General features: G+C 30.2%; 1 protein-coding gene across 1 annotated transcript in view; it reads left to right on the plus strand.

Annotated features, from left to right (window-relative positions):
* Positions 1 to 22,070, plus strand: part of LRP1B (low density lipoprotein receptor-related protein 1B) — a 1,583,276-nt gene that overhangs the window by 1,164,910 nt on the left and 396,296 nt on the right. Inside the window, exons 19-20 of the mRNA XM_012727834.1 lie at positions 4,135 to 4,260; positions 5,483 to 5,614. Of these exons, the coding sequence (XP_012583288.1) occupies positions 4,135 to 4,260; positions 5,483 to 5,614 (258 nt within the window). The remainder of the gene's footprint in view (positions 1 to 4,134; positions 4,261 to 5,482; positions 5,615 to 22,070) is intronic.

Genomic DNA, 22,070 nt, shown 5'->3' on the forward strand with positions numbered 1-22,070 from the left:
GTCTCATTAATGAATTCATACCACCTTTGGGATTATATATATATATATATATATATATATATTATTTCCTCAGTCTAACAATTTGAGTTTCTTGTTTTTGCTTCTAAATAAGTAAAAGAAAAAAAAATGTCATTAATACTGCAAAAGATATTCCTATCGTAGGTGTAAAATGAGCTTTCAAAACATTACTAAAGCTTCCCAAGGAATCTTGATTCGTCAAGTCTTCAAAGAGGAGACTTAACCACCTCTTTATTAAAAACTGTAAGAATGATATCTTTGTAAAATATATGCATTATATAGCCCAAGAACTAAATGAATTTTATATCCAAAGCACTACATTGTTTGGATCTAAACATTTTGCTTTCTGTTTTTTCTTGTCCAAATGGTGTGCAGTGAAATGGAGTGAGAGAACTAACAGATGGTTTACATAGGTGGACTTGTCACATTGCCCAAATGGCAATTAGATTCGAGATGTCAGCCAGTACAGCCCCACACCTGCTAGTCCTTTCTCAGTGTTTGCTTCATGATCCACGGCATTAACAGAAATCCCTTCCTAGAAAAATATATTTTTCTGTTATACTTTTTTACTTTAGGCTATCTCATGAAAGATTTTAATTTCTTACACTTTTTTTTTAATTAGGAAAAAATTCAAGATTTAAAGGGATTTTCATCGTAACAATTTTGAGTCTATAGGCCAAATCAGAGAGGAATTAGGGACAAGAATAGTGAACCAAGAGGATCACTAATTCTGAAAAGAGCTGATAATCATTAAGCAGGCAAAATTTACTAGAGAGTCAATCTTGGCCATCAGAGGGCAAAGTAAAGGTCAGATCCATAGTTGCTTTCTTTATAGAACAACGACTGATTTCTATTCTGGAATAATTTCTTGCCAAGGGCAGCAGAAATAAAATTATAAAATAATATTTTTAAGAAAAAATAAGTGCTTATTGAGGTATTTTCATTCTTAAAAGCTATGACCACCGAAATTGTCATGTGGAAATGTGTATTCTGAAGTTTAAAATTTTTTGATCATTGTTTATTGTAAGAATGAACAGGACTATTTTTGCTTGCAAATCACTAATAAAATATTTTGTTGTATAATTGGGAAAATAAGTAAAATATCACAGAACTCTCATGAACTTTAACTCAACTAATAAATTAAAATTTAAAAACTTACAGTACTGTTAAAAATTAATTTATACTCTATATTTAATGAGATTATACTTGAAAACTCGTAACAATATATATATGCAGATTTCCAAATAAGTCATTATATACATGCACATACATAGTATGTATATATATATATATATATATATATATATATATATATATATACTTTTTGAAAATAGGAACTAATGATATTTTATTGAAATTAATACATTAATTTTTGTAGATATACTTCTAATAAAGTTTCTAAAAGAAAAAAAATTATGTCATCTTTGATTCTGTTTGTTCATGTTAATAGGATTTCCCTCATCTTTTAAGGATTTGATATTAGAGGTACAGTGGTGTATTCTTCACACTGAAAATATTACTGAACTCTCAAGAACCTCTAGCACTTAGAAACAGGTCATGTAATATAGCTAAGGTTAAAATGAAGTGAATATACTGTTTTTATAAGAATGATATGGTGATAAAAGCATCCGTAGTAAAGGCAGTCCCATTAACAGAATAACAGCAGGTAGCTTAAAAGCTTCATTAGTACGAAATATGAGCGATTTAAGACTATTTAAGGTGTTAACATTACTACCTCTCTGAATTTCAAAGTACAGTTAGCTACTTCATTTATCAATTTGACATAGATCATTGGAGAGCAGAGACTTCTCCTTAGTCAAGTAGACTTTCTAACTCCACTACAGATTTTAGATACAAGATTTGAACATCAGTATCATTATAGAAGAGTAAGTCAAGCTAGTAATTCTAACTTACTAGATGATCACTAACCTAAATTATTACTTTTAAAACTAGCCAATTTTCCTATATCAATATATATTTAATAGGTGTAGATACTATTGTAAATAATGACTTGAAAATTTTTCTCTGCTTCACTATCAGTGTCTCCTATACTAAACTAATAATGTATGTAATGTATATTGTTGCTATAAAACATAAACCTAGTTTAATTGAAAATGTAGTTTAATTTCATTATTTATCAAAAAATAAAGGTAATGTAATATGCATTACTGTACAGTATTTGCATTTAAAATGTATAGTTTCAGATGCTTCTGTTTTAAATGTTCTTGATACTTTCAAATTTATATAACCCTTATTTCTCTTATTTTTATAAACTTACACTCTTCCATAATCTGTTTCTCTTGACTTCAATTCCTTTGTTTTCTCTACATTACATTTGTATTTTTTCAAACTTTAAGAGTTAAGTAAGCATAAATTGTCAAAACAATTCCCTGTGTTTAAGTCTTCAATGACAATTAAACTAAATCTGCCTCCAAATGAGTACTTCTTTATATTGCTATGGTGTTAATATACATTCAGTGATTTATATAAAATGAAATATGTACATTGATAATGTATAGATTTATTCCAAATCTATAGAAGTTTCATTATTTACTTATAAAAGTTTCATAATTATTTATAATTATTTTTACTATTGTAACTGATGAAAGGGGAATAAATTAATCTCCATTAGTTTATATAGAAGATAGAGGGGGCTATTTAAAAAATCTAGGACACCTCAAATCCTAGGTTTGTGGCTATACATAAGATGAGCTTCTGCATTGACTGAACAGGCTGCTATAGGAAATAAACAGAAGGTGGTAGATATCCTGATAAGAATTCTCCCATGTTGAGAAAGGATATTTCACACTTCAGCTTTGACAGAACTCAAAGCAGTTTCAACTGAACAGTTAAATCCCATCAGACTATCTTGAATTCAGGAGATGAGAACTAATGAGTTACACTGGTATTTTGAATTTTCCATAGAGGACTATTTTAAATAGCTTCCATCATGCTTTGTAATTCTCATTGGATTTTTGCACTTCATATTAGTGCCTGAGCATCCAGTAATGGCATTTCACATCCTAGAATAATAAAAATGGTGTAAAAATTAGATATTTAATGAACTTGCTGGGTGAGGTTATAAATTACTTAACTTCATGCTAGTGCCTTTAATTAGCATATTGGGTATAGTAAATTCAATTCTGTGTCTTTATAGAATGCCTACCTGTGATTACCTGACTAATATTTGTCATTGCTACTACACAGGAATAATTGGTATAACAATTAGTTAGATGACTCTTATGACTGTGTTATAAAACAGATTTTGGCAGAATTATGGTGCTAGAAATGGAAAAAAATTTATATCTTACTTTAAATATCTATATCTTTCCTTATTAAACACATGTACCTCCTTTCTTGATAATGATGATTTTGAATTGATCTAGTAATATAAAACAATTTATGTACTGCATAATAATAACCATTAATACAATTCATAATCTTTAAATTGAGCTAGTTATATAATAGCAATTTATTTAATATATGTTCACAAAATTATTCTTGAAAAGAAGGTAACTGTAGAGTTAATCTGAAATTTACAGTTAAAAATTACATTATTTCTGTTATCTGAAAATGTTAGAGGCTTATGACCTATTTATGATGAACTAATTTTTTTAGCTTTTCAATAATTATGAGATTTCACCATGCAGTTTCATTTACTTATTTGTTTATTTTATGAACATATAATTGACATATAGCAAGATTAAGATATATAATATGATTAATTGATATATTGCTATTTTGCAATTTAATTACCAGTTTATCTTAGTTTATACCTCTAATATATGACATAATTATCATTTCCTTTTTGAATTAGAAGCAATTCAGAACTAGTTTCTTAGCAATTTTAAATTCAAAACTAAATATTGAAGTTGACCATAGTATTTTTTAAAATAATTATTCTCTGTACTCAGTTCATTTACTCTGTTGGAGAGACAAAATTCAGACATAATTTGCCACTTCAAATTACTCAGGAAACTAAACTGTGACACCAACCTATAGAAATTATAGAAATTAATAAAATTGTGTACATTGATTCAGTTGCTATTGATATTGGGCAATACTCTTATTTTTAGTGAATTTTATGTTTCTTTTGTACGTTTTCCTACTATTTAGGTAGCAATTCCTGCCAACTAAATAATGGTGGATGCTCTCAGCTTTGTTTGCCAACATCTGAAAGTACAAGAACTTGCATGTGTACTGTGGGATATTATCTCCAAAAGAATCGAATGTCATGTCAAGGTATAAAATCTTAAAAAGTCTTGGTTTTGATATATTTACTTACTTGATGAAAGTTAGACCATCAGTTAAGATTAGAAAAAGAAATAATATTATCTTGTAATTAGAACAATAGTACATGGGTTATCTCTCATATACAGAATTTCTATATATCTGAAATATTTAAAGTACTGCATTTCTTTGTAGAACTTACTACAATTTTAGTTATTTTCAGGAATAGCAGTTTATTATCAAACCTTTAACAAGATCTACTAAGATAACTTCAATTTGAATGGGCAAATATTGAAAGAAAAATCAATGGATATTGGCCCCTCCCTGGTGGTACAGTGAGTTAAAGCACAGTATTAAGAAGCAAAAGCCACTTCAGCATGAGTCCCATACCTGCCTGCCCAGGAGGTGATCCACATGGTGCAGCAGACCTCTCCTGACCTGCCCGCTGCTCCCCTCAGCAGTGTACTTCTTCACTCTGCCTGTTCTGCTTCCCCACTCTGTCTCTGGTGAATCCTCTCACCTCCCCTATGCCTCTGGCCTGTACCCCAGTTCTGTATGCATACATAAATAAATCTTAAAACAAAATCAATGGATAATTGCCTATGGTTAATGGAAGGCAATTTATATTATTGTAATATTTACTTTTGATTATTTAAGAAAACATGAGGTCTCAATTTGCTCATGTGAGAAAGAAAATCACTTCAAAAGAATTGGAACCTATGAAATCTACATTTCCATGTCTTGTTTGATAGACTATGGATATTAGTCCCAAAGGAATTTGTAATCACATGAAACAAAGACACTAGTGTTTTAGAGAAGATCAGATGATTTTTGGTTATGAGGCCAGGCAAGTTTTCAGTAATTTTTATCACGTTTTTATGAAAATATGTTTTGCAGTGTAGCATCACCACTATCTGGGAACTTGTAAGAAATTAAATTTCTATGCCCTTCGGGGCCCAATAATTTGTAATAATTACTTACTTAATTGAATTGAAATAACCTTCATTTAAAACACTGTATATGATTCTGATGTAAAGGATTATATTCTGTTGTGTATAAAGTTTGAGAACCACAGATGTGCCCACCTTAAAATTTTCAGAAGTGTTATGTATGATTAATATAACGGACTGAGAAATAGTGTAAAAATGAAATTATAAGCATTATAAATAATGCTAATAGAACAATGTCAATTTTTTTAAAGTATTTTGTTTTTTCCCCTCCATCCCCAATTTAGGTATAGAGTCATTTCTTATGTATTCTGTTCACGAAGGAATCAGGGGAATACCTCTGGAACCAAGTGACAAAATGGATGCTTTAATGCCTATATCAGGAACTTCATTTGCTGTGGGAATAGATTTCCATGCAGGTAAGTAGCTTTTTACACTTAATTTATGTATAATGTTTTCAAATGATTTATTAAATATAATAGAAATATAACCTTTCTGCCTACAGTCTCAGAGTCAAGATATAGAACAAGAAAGCAAGTAAGAGATGAGTTATTAAGCTTCATGTAAATTTTTCTAAAAATGCATTGTGTGTGAAAAAAGCCAAGTACAATTTTCCTATAATATAGCTCTTAAAATTTAAGTGCAATGAATACCATGATTGTTACTTGTTAACTTTATTTTAATCCCTCTCATTTACATTTATCTAATAATATAATGGTATATAAAACATTTTATTTCATATTAAAAGCATAATCTTATTTAAAATATTTTCAGTTGTATTTATCTATTCTAATACAGGGACTACCAAATGAAATCCAAATAATAAAAACAATTATAAGTGCTAACTCCTTTTAAATTACTTTCAAATAGAGCATGTATGTTGTACTTTGGAGTCAGTTTTACCTTGCTTTTATTTAATCATTAGCAACAAATGAAAACATTGTATGCTAGCATTTTGCTTTGGCTAATATTAATGTATGAAACAGAACTAGTGGTAGGAACTGTCAAATGTATTACAGTAAACAAGTTTTTCATGCTAATTGCTAAATTCAGACATAATTTAACAATTAGGTATCTTTTCCTAAATTTCAGATTTACTTTTCTATACTTGGGGCTTTAACTTATAAAAACTAATTTCTCCAGCACTTATACAACAAAATCATGTATTTCCTAAATTCTGTATATTATTGTTTAACATGTACATGCATTTTCCCATTATTTTTGTTATTTATAAAGACTTGATTTTATATAATGTTAAAAACAAATAGATCTTTGATTTCTAATCTTAAAAAATAATTAATCATCAGCCAGTGGGGTTCAGATAGAAGCACATTTTTTTCCCCAGCTCTAACATATTTTGTTTAATCATGTAATAATGAAATTCTTGGCTACAAAATAATGAATTACTGATAATATTCATAAACAGTTCAAAGATGACTTAACTAAATTATTTTGCACCAAATATTTAGAATCACAGAGCATAAAACTCCCACATTTTTAAAAGGGCCTGCCCCAATAGTAAATGCAGACAAATATAGCATTTTTTAATTGAGCAATATGTTAATTTATCAAAATGGCCATGTGATGTTTGTTCAACAAGGCTGTTTGATCAAACCACATTATTCATCCAAGGTTCATTATCCTACTAGGCCTCTTAATTACATCCGTTCTTATTATCATTAGGATTTTATCATACAGTGTTTAGTAAATGAAAAACTAAGAATTCTTGAACTTCTTGAAAAGATTTTATTTACACTCATATGTTTTACTAAGTACATATAAATATTTCAGCTGGTATCACATATATGATTCTTTTATGGACTCCAAAATTATTTGGGAATTATTTTCTATATTTATTAGTTACAAATATTAAATAAGACATTTTGTCTAAATGTCTATAACAGATCATTAATCAATTTCTTGATTCTTGATGGTATACTAATTAGTTGTGTAGTTGAATTTATAAGATTTTTATCTAGGCCTTGAAATGGTTAAGTTTTATCTAATATACAATCAGCAGGGATAATTTTCTTTGTGGAGAATAGTAATTTTCCTTTTTCTAAATTCTCAGTAATTATCATAATAAACTTTCTTTACAGCAAAATAGTGTTACATCAAAGGAAGTACTAGTTACTATTGTTATCAGTTGAAATTTTATGATCTTCTATTATGATTGCCATATTTTAAAATTATATTCCTTGAGAAAAATTACATTTAGAAAACATACTTACTACAGTTGAAATTGTATAACCATATGACATATAAAATCAGAATATTCAAGAATATAAATTAGAAGCCAGTAATGAAACATTTATTTTGAAATCAAAGTACTTTAAGATCCAGGGAACAGTAAAATATGGGCAAGGCCAGACCTTTGGAACATACAATAGGATTCTGATATGAGCTAAAAATCTTACTAGCTCTGTGACCATGAGTAAGCTACTTAATGTTTCTGAGGTTCAGTTTGCTCACTCTTTAGGTTATGAGAATATTTAAATCAATATATGCAAATGGTTGATAAAATGCTTGATATACCTATATGGTCAAGAAAAACAACAGTATCATATTGGAATGTAATAATTGGTAGGAGCTTTCATATATGGGGTCTATCTATCTGTCTACCTATCTATCTGTCTGTCTATCTATCATCTATCTGTTATCATCTCTAGAAACTATATTTAAATTCCAAACAGCAGAAATTTTTATTCTTATTCTCTTGATGAATACTATATTTGTATTCACATGTATTCAGCTATCTGCTATAAAATAATAGTTGCTCCTTAACTTATTGGGAACAGAAAGAATGGTTTAGTAAATTTCTGTATTCAATATACTTCATAACAATAAATAGTCTTAGAACAGATATTTGAAGATTAAATAACATCACTAACTATTTGAAGTCATTAAATGCAAACCTAGTAGACAGCAGTTAGACAATAAACCATCTGATGAACTAGTATGATGATATCAAGAGCTTTCACCTACTTTGACACATACCTTTGTACTTTCATTTATTTTGCAGTCTGATCCTTTGCTAATTATGTTTTATGAAAATATATTAAGTTTGAATTTATATCTGCAACTTAAAATATCTTTATAGACAACATACAAGTTCTGCGACTCCACTTAATAAAGTAACTTCAGAGAAGAAATAATTATTTATCCTGACAGAGAGAGAGAAAATAATTCTTAATGCAACAACCTTTTGTTTCCTCATACATCTTTTCTTTCCTGTTATAGATTCTTCCTCCATTAGTTCCCTTTGCAATTATTCTGTTCCCTATTCTTCCATGAATGGGATTCACCTCAAACACATACTTCCTACATTATGATAACTTAAAGATGAAGATCAATCAAAGATAAAGGGGCAAATATATCCTTCCATAATATGATTTTGGCATATTTTTGATGAGTGCAGTAGCACCCATTATTGTATAATAAAGGAATGGTATGAAGAATTGTTACTTGTTAAGTATCATCTATAATTTAGGTATTATTTCATTACCACATTTTTACAGGTATAAATATGTTATTCATGCCCATACCTTTTGTGAGTACTATCATACCTGAATCTTGCTGGGTTTTGGTCCTAATGAATTAAAGTTTTCTGCCGTGAAAGGATATCTTTCAGCAGATGAAGCAATTCTGGATACTATACATAAAAAAAAGAATAACCCATGGCTGGATTTAAAATGTTCGAAGTGCTCTGATCACTTCACTGTAAAAGTCCCATTCCATTGGGAAAAATATTAAGCTTTGAAAGTCCCACCTACTGGGTGATATTCCATTTGATGAATGAATAATGCATTTGATGCTTTAAAATATCTAATTGAGCTAGGGAAAAAAGTCTTCAACACAAAGCTTATTGCTCCAGTTGGTAGTTTGATCTTCTTTTAAGTAATGCTTTTTCAGTCCTCCTGCCCCTACTTTGGAAGTATTTATTATATTTTCATAATGATCACATAATAGGATATTATTCAGAGGCCATTCTATTCAGGAAGTAATTATTTGAAAAATTTGAGATTATATTCTTTTTAAAATCTGTTATCTCCTAGTTTGAATTATCCCACTCAATATTGATAATTGTTAATTGCTATCCTCTAGGTATAGAACATCAACAGCTAATTTGCTGTTGGAGATAAAGATATGCAAGGAATAGTTTTGAGGTAAAGCATGTACAAATGTTCTGTAGGAATTTAATTTTTAAAGAGAACATCAAAGGACCAAAATGTGAATGTCATTGTTTGGCATTTCGTATGGGGAACTACTCTAGTGCCTTTTTATATCATCAAACAGATATCTGGCTATTAATACAATAAAAATGCTAATGGAACTTATCATTACACCTCTGTTAAAATCCACAGAATTTACAAGACCAAATGTAAAACCTAATAGAAAATATAAGTCCTAATATGAACTAAAGATATGTCAGTGCATGTTTTATCAGTTTGAATTAACATACCATTTAGAGTATGGATAATGGGGGAGGCTCTGCATGCCTGAAAGTTAAGAATATGTGGAAAATACCTGCTGAAGTTTTCTGTGAATTTGAAGCTGTTCTAAAACAATTAAGTCTATTTAAAAAAGAGCTCTGAAGGAGAATATGTGGCAAAATGCCATTTTCGCAGTTGTATGTCACCTACTTACATGAAATCACTCCTTAATAGTCTTCTAGTCTTAGTGTGTGTGTATAAATATATATATATATATACAGATATATATATATATATCTGTATATATATTTAAATGTTAAAAGTGAAAGAAATATTTGTTACCACATAGTAACATTCTGTCACATTATAGAAAAAAATCCCGGTATTCAAGAAGCTATATATTATTAATGGGGCATTATTACCCCAACTACCAATTCTTTACACTATACGCACTATACCAGCTTGCATTTGTAGTCACTGAAACAAAATTTTATTTCCACCATTATTGGCATTCCATGAAAACATTACATTTCACTTCTGCACATTTGTGCTCATAGAATATTGATTTTCATTTTGATTTATATATTGAGTCGTGTGACTTTAAACCCATTTAATAATTGAAGCAGGTGACACTCAAATGAGAATTTCTTTTTTTGTATGTTTGGAAGCCTGGGAAATAGCTTTATACAACTTGTCCTAGTAACCACTTTGTCACCAACCAAGGCACAGAAGAATTATAGAAAGAATTCATTCTATGTCAGTAACAGCAATAGCTTAAGAAATATAATACTGTTGCTTTGGGACATTTTTTCAATTTTGTGAAAACCATTTCCTTAGCTACAAAGTGAATTCTTAGGACTGGTTCAATTTCTTCTTGGTTTTTTTTTTTTTTTTTTTTTGACAGTGAACCAATACTACTTGTGTTGTCATTTCAAACTTGCTTCAAGACTCTATTTTCAAATCATGTAAACACTTTCTATGTTTTTGTAAATGGTCAAATTCAGTAAATCTTTCAAAAATAAAATACCAACTATTATAAGAAAAGGAGAGCTTTAAATACTACTTTTGGACAAATTTAAACATACATAGAACAAGGTTTTATACATTGTAAGCTAATGGAAAAAGCTTACAAATCATATATTTTGAATAATATCTAAACACAAAATATAAGAAAAACAACTTTTATTGGGCATTTGAATTTTCCAGTAGTTTACTAGTAATCTTAGTCCCCAGTTAGTTGCATATTTGATTTTTGCTGCACAGGATTCCCTTCAGCAATGTTACATTCAATCTGATACTCTGTCTTTATTTACTCTTGTTATCAAAACTGATTTACTAAGAAACCTATTCTCAAAAGTTAGTACTAGTTATACTAATTAACAGTAAATTATCAATAGCTACTAAGAGACTGGCCTGTTATTTAACTGTGTTTGGGCAAAACATATTTTAATCTAACAACATAGATGTAAGTAAAGTATCACTAAAGGTATTTATAAAATAATTTTTATGAGTAGCTCAAAAATTTTTTTTTTGGATTTTTCAATACTCTGCTCTTAGATAAAAACAGGTGTCAGCCTGTTTATTCCCTGAAACACAGCCCTTGGACTGACAGGTCAAACATAAGGTAGAAGTTTCTTTTAGCTTATCCATAGATGCCATTAATTTTGTTAAGCATAACTTAAAACTTGAAAAAAAAAAGCCGTTTTTTCCCCATTTAAAGAAAACCTAGTACATACTAGTCCATTTTTCTTTTGACATCTTTTCTTTAAAAAAAAAAGTAAAAAGCTGTGATTCAGTGTCATTTTCTAGTTAATAGAGAATAAGTGAAGTTATTTAATTGATTTTTGGACTAGTTATAAGCAATGGATCTTTAATTTCATTTTGTCATTTGATCTTATCCAAAGGCAGTTAAAGAGTAAATGAATCCTTTTGGGGACTTGAAATGAGAAAAGAACTAATTATTTTTATGAATTCCTTAATGATTTTAGAAAAGGGATTTGCCTGAAGTGGAAAGTCTAGGAATTAAACCAATTGCCCACAGGTGGTTAGGAAAAGGGGGTTTGAAGAGGGAGAAATTAAGCTATCATCAAAAACCTCTGAATATTTATTGAGTACTTACTGCATAGCAGCAATAAGGTTAGAAAACTTTTATGGATTAATGTTATATTATTCATCAAAATAAGATGTTAAAGAGATGTTTTTAACAGTGATGAAACTTTTTTTCTAAAACAAGATATAGATACAGAGGAGAATCAGTTGCTCTAGGATCCCCGAATTAAATTGTGTACTCTGGGTTTACATTTGTGTTTTTGCTCCTGAGATTGACATAAGCTATGAATTGAATATTAAGCAATAGTAATCAACACTAGATCCCTGATATCCAGAGTCAGGGTTTAGAGAAAAAAATGACAACATGGTCACCTTGCCAAGTTTAAGGGCAAGAAGACTCATGGTGCTGGTGCCAGTTCATATGAAAGGGAAGTGAGGAGCAAAGTTATGATGAGCATCATCATTGAAAGGAGAAAGAAAAGGTCATGTATAATCTTGTATTTATTAGTCAAATATTATTGTATAACAAGTTACAACATTTAAAAATAATATTGCAGCAATTAACTCTATCTTATGACTTCTATGTGTCAAATTAGAACTTGTATTAGGATGTGGTCAAGGTATTGTTCAAATGTGGTCTCATCAAAGAAGCTCAAAGATGAGAATCTCCTTCTAGGTTCATTCACATGGAGATTGGCAGGATTAAATTCCTTGTGAACCCTTGAAAATTGGGTCACAGAACCTTACTATTAATTGCTGTTCCTAGTTAAGGGGGGGTCTTTCCATATGACAGTAATGACTACTGTTTTCCCTAGATTTCATGAACAATTGAGTGAGAATACACATGAAAGTCAGATAGTGTGTAATACAATATGAGAAGTAACATGCCATTACTTTTGAACTAGTATATTTTATTTTTTAGAAACTAGTAACTAGGTCCAGCCTAGAGATGGAGGTGGATACCAGGTGTTGGGAATAATGACCCACCATACTTTAGGTTTATTTTCCCAATATTATGGACATATTATGCCTACATATTGAATTCTGGTGAATTGGTGGGATATCAGATGCTCCTCTATGGGAAACTTCTGGATTCTTATTTAAACCAGTTTTGGATAAATTAATGTTAAGCACCAGGATCTTGGTCTCTTGATTATTTTACCCTCCAGTTAGTAGTTAGACTTGGCTATATATTGAATTCCTTTGGACAGACCAGGGCAAAACAAGCATGTTATTTTAGATGATTAGGAAGCACATCTCTGGTATAGAAACACTATCATTGACAGAAGCAGGCCCAATATATTTTCATTAGGTTACTATTTGTTGTCTTGGTCATTATTTTATTAGTGCACAGTTTTCAGTGCCATAAATTCGCCAAATTTACTTTTAGTCAGAAAAAAAAATCCTTTAACAAAACCAGCAGCTCCCTTCAACCACCCTTTAATATTTTTGACTAGTGTCTAGAGTAGTCTTAATGTAGCATTAATTTATACTAAATCTTCAACTGACAACTCTATTGCACTGAACGTTTTTAAGGAAAGCACTTTCAAGAAATTGCTTATAGCTGTCTAGGACTGCCTAAGGGACACATAGGTATGTAACACCAGCAGAATTTTTGGTGTAGTTTCTTTTGTTGTGTCAGCAATACAGGTTGAGTGTTGATTGATGTTAACTGCTTAGAATTAATTCTAGTATTAATCAAGTGTTCCTGTCCAGTTTTGTGGTCAGAAAGGGAGCTCCAAAGTACTTGGCTATAATTGTCATTTCTTATGCCCACCATGGTGCTCAAGAACAATTATGAAAATATTGGACCAAGAACAGCATGTTATCCTCATTTGGTATAGGTGTGCATTCTGTCAAGGAATTCATTAGGGTTGAAGGGAAAACAAGAACAAAAAAGATTCATTTTGTCCAGAATTTATTAATCATGTAAAATTATCTATGACTGAATAAAAGAAGCAAGATGTAAATTAAGAAAGAAAAAACTTCAAATAGAAACAGAACTAGAACTTGATTCTCTATATATTAAATAGAAAAGATGACTTAAGGTTTATGTATTTCTGGCTCTGGTGTATTTTCAAGAGTTAAAACATGCAGTTGCTCTCTTCTGAATAGTGATATTTGACTATCCTCAATATTAACAGCTTAACCAATAACAACCTTTAGGCTATTTAAAAACATATATTTTCTCATTCAAAATCATTAAGTTCCATGCAAATAGAATAAAAAATTGACTTACTTAGTTTGAGCATAGCAAGAAGAGTGTATTATTATAGACTATTCTTTATGGTAAAAACAAATGTTCACAGGTGAGAGTCTGTTTATGTTGTTGCTTCCCCTACAAATTAAATGTTAAATATTAAATTACTAAAAAATATGATTCCATAAGTAATTCAAGGATGTAGACATGTATAAAATTTATTGTCTAAATGCTAAATAGAGTCAATATTTTGTTGCCCATGACATATTATTCTGATTAGTAGAGAAAAGATCTAGGATTAATTGGAGACTTTTAAGACAATTATTTAAAATGTGACTGTAATCTTTTAAGTTTTTTTATTATTATCGTTATGTTTTAAAACCAAGCTAGTGATAAAACAAATGATATTTTTAGCTCACTTGGCTCCAATCTTAATTTATAATATAATAAAAGAGACCAATGAGCATTTGAAAACACAATTACTTTCAATGTTCATGTAATACCCTATTAACTGAAATAGTGAAGATTAAATGAAAATATCGGCATTCATAAGCTCAATCACCATTAAACAGTATTAAACAATTTTGTAGTATAAGTCATTAGTTCTACACTCACTTATTGATGGCACATCTGAATCTACAAATAAATACTTTCCTTAATTAAAAATTCTTCTTTATTAAAGTTATACATTATAGGAAGTTTGGAAAATTAAGAAAGATGAAAGAAGGTTCAAATGAAAATCACTAGTAGTACTTCTTCGCAGGCAGCACTAATGACATTTTGGCATAGTACTATTTATGTGTCTTTTAAATGAAGATAGACTTTATTATAGTTAAAATAATGCCAGGTATTTTCTACTTATCACTCTAACATAAACACTTGGCTATGTTATGATTAACAATATCAAATATTATTTTAATAGTACAGTCTTATGAAGATTATCATGCCTTTCTATCTTCACAGTATTTTTATACATATTGGATAACTTACACATTTTTGATAATTTCACATTATAGAATATCCTTTTTGTGGCTAGCAACATCTGTGATTATAATTCAATAGTTTGGGGCATAGTTATAGTATGATACAATATCTCCAATATCTTATCATATAAGTCTCCTTCATTTTTAAAGCAGAAATCTGTTCCTGATAGTAGGTATCATACCTTTGCCCATTTCACAGTTCTAAGACAACTACTAACCTCCTTTCTCTCTCTGTTGATTTTGGGTATTTTATGTAAATTGAATCATATCATATAGATTAGTTTGTGATTGATTTCTTTTACTTAGCAAAATGTTCATCCATTCTATAGCATATACCAGGACTTCTTTACTTTGTTGCCAAATAATATTAGATTGGTGAATAGACAACATTTAATTTATCCATTTACCAGCTATGCATATTTGAATTGTTACCACTATTTTAATTATTACAAATCAATTTTTCAGAAACCTTCATGCATATATTATAGTATGTATTACAAGGTTGAGATTGATAAATGATATGGAATTTTAAGCCTTGGCCTTTTCCAGATTCATCTAACTAGCAATAGATCTTAAGCATCAGAAGAAAATGAGAAAAGTTGATGTTTATGTTTTGCTTAATAGATATCACTATGATGGTGAGAAATCAAAACAATAAAAGATTTTGCATATATAAATGTGGTTTCTAATTAAAAAATATCAAAATAAACATTTATGAACTGAAAAAAATATGTAACTTAAACATCAGAGGACTAGTTGACTTCTTAGTACAATTCTTTATACTTTCATCCCTTTTACTTGACTTTCATTGTTTTCTTTCATTGTACTTATCAGACTAATATATATATATATATATATATGTATAAAGTCTCTGCTAGATTACTACACAGGTTCATTTTTGTCACTAAAGACAATTTTTCATTGGCAATGTTGATTCTTATCATTCATTCTATATCACGGGGGTTATAATGGGCCTGCGAATAAGAAATATATTATAGTGACTCATATTTTATACATATCGGTAATATACTAAGATATTACACACACATTTATTAATACTTTGGGACTTTGTTAATGATAGCAATAGCAATGTTTTGACAACTCTTGTGACCACATCTGATTTTAAAAGTTTTAATGAACCATGTTAGTAATTTTGTTGTTAAGCAGCAAAACTAAATGTTATGGTACAAACAACCTGCCCTATATCCTGGCAATCACACCCTTTGATAATAATTTTGCATTCATACTGATAATATACAGCCATTTGCTGATTTAGATGCTTTATGTACTTCCACAGTTATTTATTTATTCTCTGAAACCCTCTTCTATCTCAGTGATTAACCTTATGTTAGCTGCCTCAGATCATTTTCAAACAATTCTTGTTTTCATATAATCAGAGACTTAGCAAGACTCTCAGAGATGAAAGAATTTAGAGAGATTATCGAATCCAGCCTGATCATTTTTATATAAGATAAAGGAGAGTTTCCTGTAAAGGATATCATGCTGCTAGACTTCAGAGAAACAGAGAAGTACTTTTGGAACTCTCTGCCAGCACTAACTGTTTCAGTTTTCCCAGACATTATGTGAGTAAGTGAGTGTTTTTTCACATGACTGTATTTTCTAGAACTGTCCCCCTGCCCTCAGCTGATGTTTAGCAGAGAGATATCAGAGCAGGAAGAATTGCACACATAGCAGGTTTATAGATTTTATGATGTTTTTTCAAGAAACTGGAATCGAAACCCAGATTGTTTAAGTGACTTGTTCAAAGATGGATAGGACCTTCTCGGTGAACACAGGGGTTAAATCTCAGTGCTAAATCTGCTGCAGCCTGAGTTCAGCCCCTGGCCAGGGAGCGGACACACATGGTACAGCAGACCTCTTCTCTCTCACCTGCTGCTCCCCTCAGCAGTGTATTTAAGTAGAGCTGCTTGTTCTGCTCCCTACTCTGTCCCCACAACTCTAAGCTATACCCCATTTCTTCTATGCAAATAAATAAATAAATAAGATAAAAGATGAACAGCCATGAATAACAAAGTTGTGGATAAAAAATCATGTTTAGAATCTGAGCTTAAAGCTTGGTCTACTCAAGCATGTTTCCTTTTTCTTTTTTCTGTAAATATATTAGAATTAAGCAAAAACTAGATTTTAATTTTTCATCAGTTTGGAAGTAAGTAGCAGTGTTTTGAATTACTTTTTCATGTTACTACTATAGCTTCTTCTTTGTTGTTAATGATCATAACTGTAACTTGAAAGTAATGGCCCAAACACTTCTTTTTATTCTCTTGCATAAAATGACTTCATTTTATTGGCTGCTGGCAAACAATCTGACTAAAAGAATCTGACAGTCAGGAAAGCACAATATGTTTTCATACACATGTGGAGAGAAATAAAGTGCTCAAATTCAGAAGAAAAAAAAAAAAACATGACTCTCCTGTGCACATTTGTGAATTGAGAATAATCACAGTAACTACTGAATTAATTACAAGTTAAAATTGTAAAGCATAACTTGCATTATTTCCAGATTATTATCAGTGTTCTTGCATTGGGAATTTTTTTATCTATGTTTCAAGTTAAATTGGCTTTAGTGATTTCAGTCCAGGTGACTAGCAAAATAAAAGTAGTGTGAAAAGATCCTATATATTTACCTGCTTAGTATTACAATTTGATTCAATATTAGTTAACATATATAACCTATTTATTAAATGAAATTGTGATATGTTTTACAAAGAAAGATTTTTAACTATCTTAGGATTTTTTTTTCTGTAGGAAAGATGATTATTTTAATTTATTACTATTTTGCCAATGCTTTAAATGGGATGAGAAAATGGAGCTTATAAATGTGACCACTGATATGAGTAAGAGTCTCTCTTACTTAAAAATTGTTCATCATTAAAATAGAAAAAAATACCAATATCTTCAGAAAATATCTTCAGGTTTTTATCGACTATGCAATTTATATGAATATGTATGTATATATATATATATATATATATATATATATAAAACTATAAAACTCCCCCATATATTATTTTATCTCATAACAGTCCTTTGCAATATACTCTATTCTCATTTTTTTAAAGATTTATTTATTTATTCATACAGAACTGGGGTACAGGCCAGAGATGTGGAGGATGAGAGGCTTCACCAGAGACAGAGCTGGGAGCAGAACAGGCAGATCAACGAAGTATACTGCTGAGGGGAGCAGCGGGCGGGTCAGGAGAGGTCTGCCACACCATGTGGTCACCTCCAGGGCAGGCGGGAATCGAACTCATGGGGAAGTGGCTTTAGTTTCTTAGTGCTGTGCTTTAACCCGCTGCACCACCTGTATTCTCATTTTAAGGATTTGTAACTCTGTCTTGAACAGTTTGCTTGTTTAGAGTCACATCTCGGTTACATTGTAGTTCCTGAATGCATATCCTACCCTATCCTGTCTCATATATTCATTTTTTCATCTTCCTTTATTTCCTCCACTAAACAGTATAGTTGTTAATTATTACATTCTTTGAATATGATATATTATAAGTTAACTACATAGTTATTTGGTAGCAACATTATTTGTAATAATCAAAACAGTAATTACCTAATTATTCATCAATAGGTGAATGGCTAAAGCAGTGGTGCTATATGTGCATAGCATAAGTTGGAATATTATTCAGCCATAAAACAAGGAAATTATACTATGTGTAACAGCATGGATGGATCTTGACACCATTATATTAAGAGGAATAAGTCAAATCGTTAAAGACAAATACTCTCTGATTCCACTTAAATGTGGAATTAGGGAGGGGAAAAAAAGCTCATGGGAAAAGAGAAAAAGGTTGTGGTGACTAGAGGCAGATTGTGAGAGAGTGAAAAATTAGAAAAAGGTGGTCAAAAAGTAGACTTCCTACTATAGTATGAATAAGAACTAGGCATGTCATGTACCCCATAATGACTGTAGTTAATACTACTATTATGGTATATAGGAAAATTATTAAGAGAGTAAATCCTACAAGCCATCACAAGATTTTTTTTTTTTTTGTCTTTCCTTTTTTGGTATCTTTGTGAGAAGATGGATGTTGATAGAAAGCAATATGGTAATCATTTTACAATAAATGTAAATCAAACCATTATGATATATTAAATGTATACACTGGTATATACTCTTAGATTTATTGTTATATTAATTACCTCTTAATGAAAAATGGAAAAATATGAGGAGAGGAAATAATGGAAGAGTGAACTCTCAAAGTGTAATAAATTCAGCAATTTCGCCCATATTAAAAATTGGTTTGAGGTAGTCATACATTTAAGAAAGTAAATGTGCTCATTGGCGTTTGATAGAATACTATTTTATATGGATTTTTATTTTTTAATCAAATGAGAATTTTTTATGCTTATAGGACAACAGAAACAAATAATTTGTCTTTATTTTCTGTTCTTAAAATAATAGAAATTGTCCTATTAAATTCAATCAAGTTGATTACTTGAAAAGGGTAAACCTTCAGTTCATTACAAACATTCATATATTCTTTTCTTACATTTCAGTCATCTTTTAATGTGGTGCTATGAAATTTCTTTGGGATACAAACATGAATGCATTTTAGCTTCCAGGATTTTTCCCCCCTCAGTGAGAGTATACAGCCTGTAATGTAGCTTACTAAATACTTTACCAGAACAATTTCTGTTTTAGTTTCTAAAATAATGATGATTTGATGTTATCCTTTTAAGGCAGTAAATAGGAATCTAAAATCATGCCTGTGTTGCATTCTTAGCCATCAGTCAGTTTCACTGGTTCAACAATTTTGAGCACCTACTTTGTGAGACTCTTCTGTACTCTGAAGGGGCAGCAGGAACAAACCTGGCATCTGTGGTATCATGGAGCTTACATACAGCTAGAATAACTAGGTAACAACCACTGGCCTGCCCAACACCCTATATAATTTGATGTCAGCTAGTGATAAGTACTAAGAAGGAAAAGCAATTTAAAGAAAAAATGATTAAAAGCGGCTGCTATTTTAGATTGCTTGATCAGGCAAATCTCTAAGAGGTAAACTGTAACAAACAACTGAATGAAGAAAAGTGAGTCCTGCAGATTCATTGGAAAGTAGAGAGTCAGTAAGTCCTTGGATGGAAGTTTGTTGTTATGTTGAACTAGGGAGGAAGTCAGTGGGGCTGTATCCAGTCAGCCATGCTGGCTGAGATGTAAGAATTTGGATATGCCAGTGGAAAGTGATTTTTTTTTTCCCTGATCCTGGTGTCATGTGAGTGATTAGGCAGCAAGAATTCAATTATATTAGATCACTCTCCAGGTAGAGTCAGAGGCCTTAACCTCTAAACACATGGAGTTTTCATAAAATTAAGTGTCCTTTACTTTTATACTGCTGTTATTTTGCCTGATTTCTCAAATAAAATGATAGCAACAAACAAACAATGCTTGCTCAGTATCTACTAGGGAGACTTCTAAATGTTTTAAGTGTATTTCTTACTTAATCATCACACCAAAAATGTAAGGATGTGATATTGTTATCCTACTTTACAGCTGAGGAAACTGAGGTTAGGAAATTTGTTTGAAAGAGCATTGTTGCTGAAAGGAAGATTTAAATTTGATTTGGATTTTGAGTGCATCATCCAGAGTATGTGTCCCGTGACCTGTATATTTCCCTCTAACTTTTAAAACCAAATCTGCAATATGAAGATGTTGCATTACTGCATATATCTTAATGTGTTCTACAGATAATAAAAGTTACTTTTTCATCAAATAATGAAATTTTCTTACTTCTCTTTATTTAAAAAAGGAGCTGATATCTTAAAAGGATAACATCAATATATATACATACATATATATTATATATATACACATATAATATATATATAATATAATATATATACATATACATATTATATTTATTTGTATATATATACACACACACACACACACACACACACACATATATATATATATATATATATATATATTAGCCTTAGCCTCCACAGTGGAATTTTAAAGATAAGAAGGAAAATATATTTTGTTTTTGTTTATTTTAGCACAATGGATTAACAAGTTGTTTCTACACTGTAAAAATTTATCCAGAGTAGCAAGGCAACCTTACGTGTAAGTGACCAATAGTTCTTCATTTCAGTTTTCTTCCTCAAATTACAAATTGAAAACTTTACCAATTATTCTGAAAAGTAACCTGTTAACATTTGGGAGGAAAAGCAGTTTCCATTCAATGCAGAGCTGATTTCTCAAAGTGCATATGAGGATCACTTATATCAAAATCATCTTGCACATTTGTTAATGATATAGTTCCTCAGGCTCATTTTTGAAATATAGGCATAATTGGGTGCTAAAATGTATAAATCTTCATTTTCACTGCAAAATTTTTCACAGTGTTCCTTTAAGATAAACCTTCTACTTAGGTAGCCTTTGGTTACTTGAAGAGTAATTTAGGAGATACAAATTATATTTATATAATGACAGGTTGTGTTAATCATGAAATTCCAGTTCACTCTAAAATCAAGTATTAGGTGTTTGCTCATTAATTTAAAAGTGGAAAAAGCCTATGCAGACATAAGGTAATTTGGATAAATATTGTACAAATTTTCAGATTTATTTTTGACTTATATCATTCTAAATTCATTTACTTATGTTTATTAGCCAAATTCCCTTAGTCAATAATAGTGGTGATGTTGAAAATACCTCTGTTGGCTTTAAATTAGAATTAAGATTCATAGTACAAAATTTTCTTAATTCTTTACATCATGTCTCATTATCAGTAGATAGTTTGGTATGTTGGAATATAATTGTGGAAATATATGTGCACTTATGGTATAAAATAAAATCCATATGTATTAATGTAAATTTTAAGAAAAGTTACAATGATGTCATTACTTTAGTATCTGTGGCCATAACAGATACAAAATATACATAAATTTTATTCTACGGTATCTATAAAAATAGGTCTTGGAGCGAAGTGGAAGAAGAAAATCATCATACAATAGTATGATGAAGGATCAATTTGGAATTAGTGGTGAACTTAATGAAGTATATACACCTAAGAAAAAATCCCTTAGGTTGGAAAATAAGACTAAATCCTTTAGGGAGGAAAAGGTTCATAAATTTTTGAATTAATAATAGTGTATATGCTGAAGACTATAGAGTAAGGTATTAGAACTGTCATTCTGTATTTTTTTGTCATTTTAGAGCCACATGTACAATTAAGTATTA

This window comes from Condylura cristata, unplaced genomic scaffold, assembly GCF_000260355.1.
Source record: "Condylura cristata isolate star-nosed mole 26May11 unplaced genomic scaffold, ConCri1.0 scaffold00002, whole genome shotgun sequence".
NCBI lineage: Eukaryota > Metazoa > Chordata > Mammalia > Eulipotyphla > Talpidae > Condylura > Condylura cristata.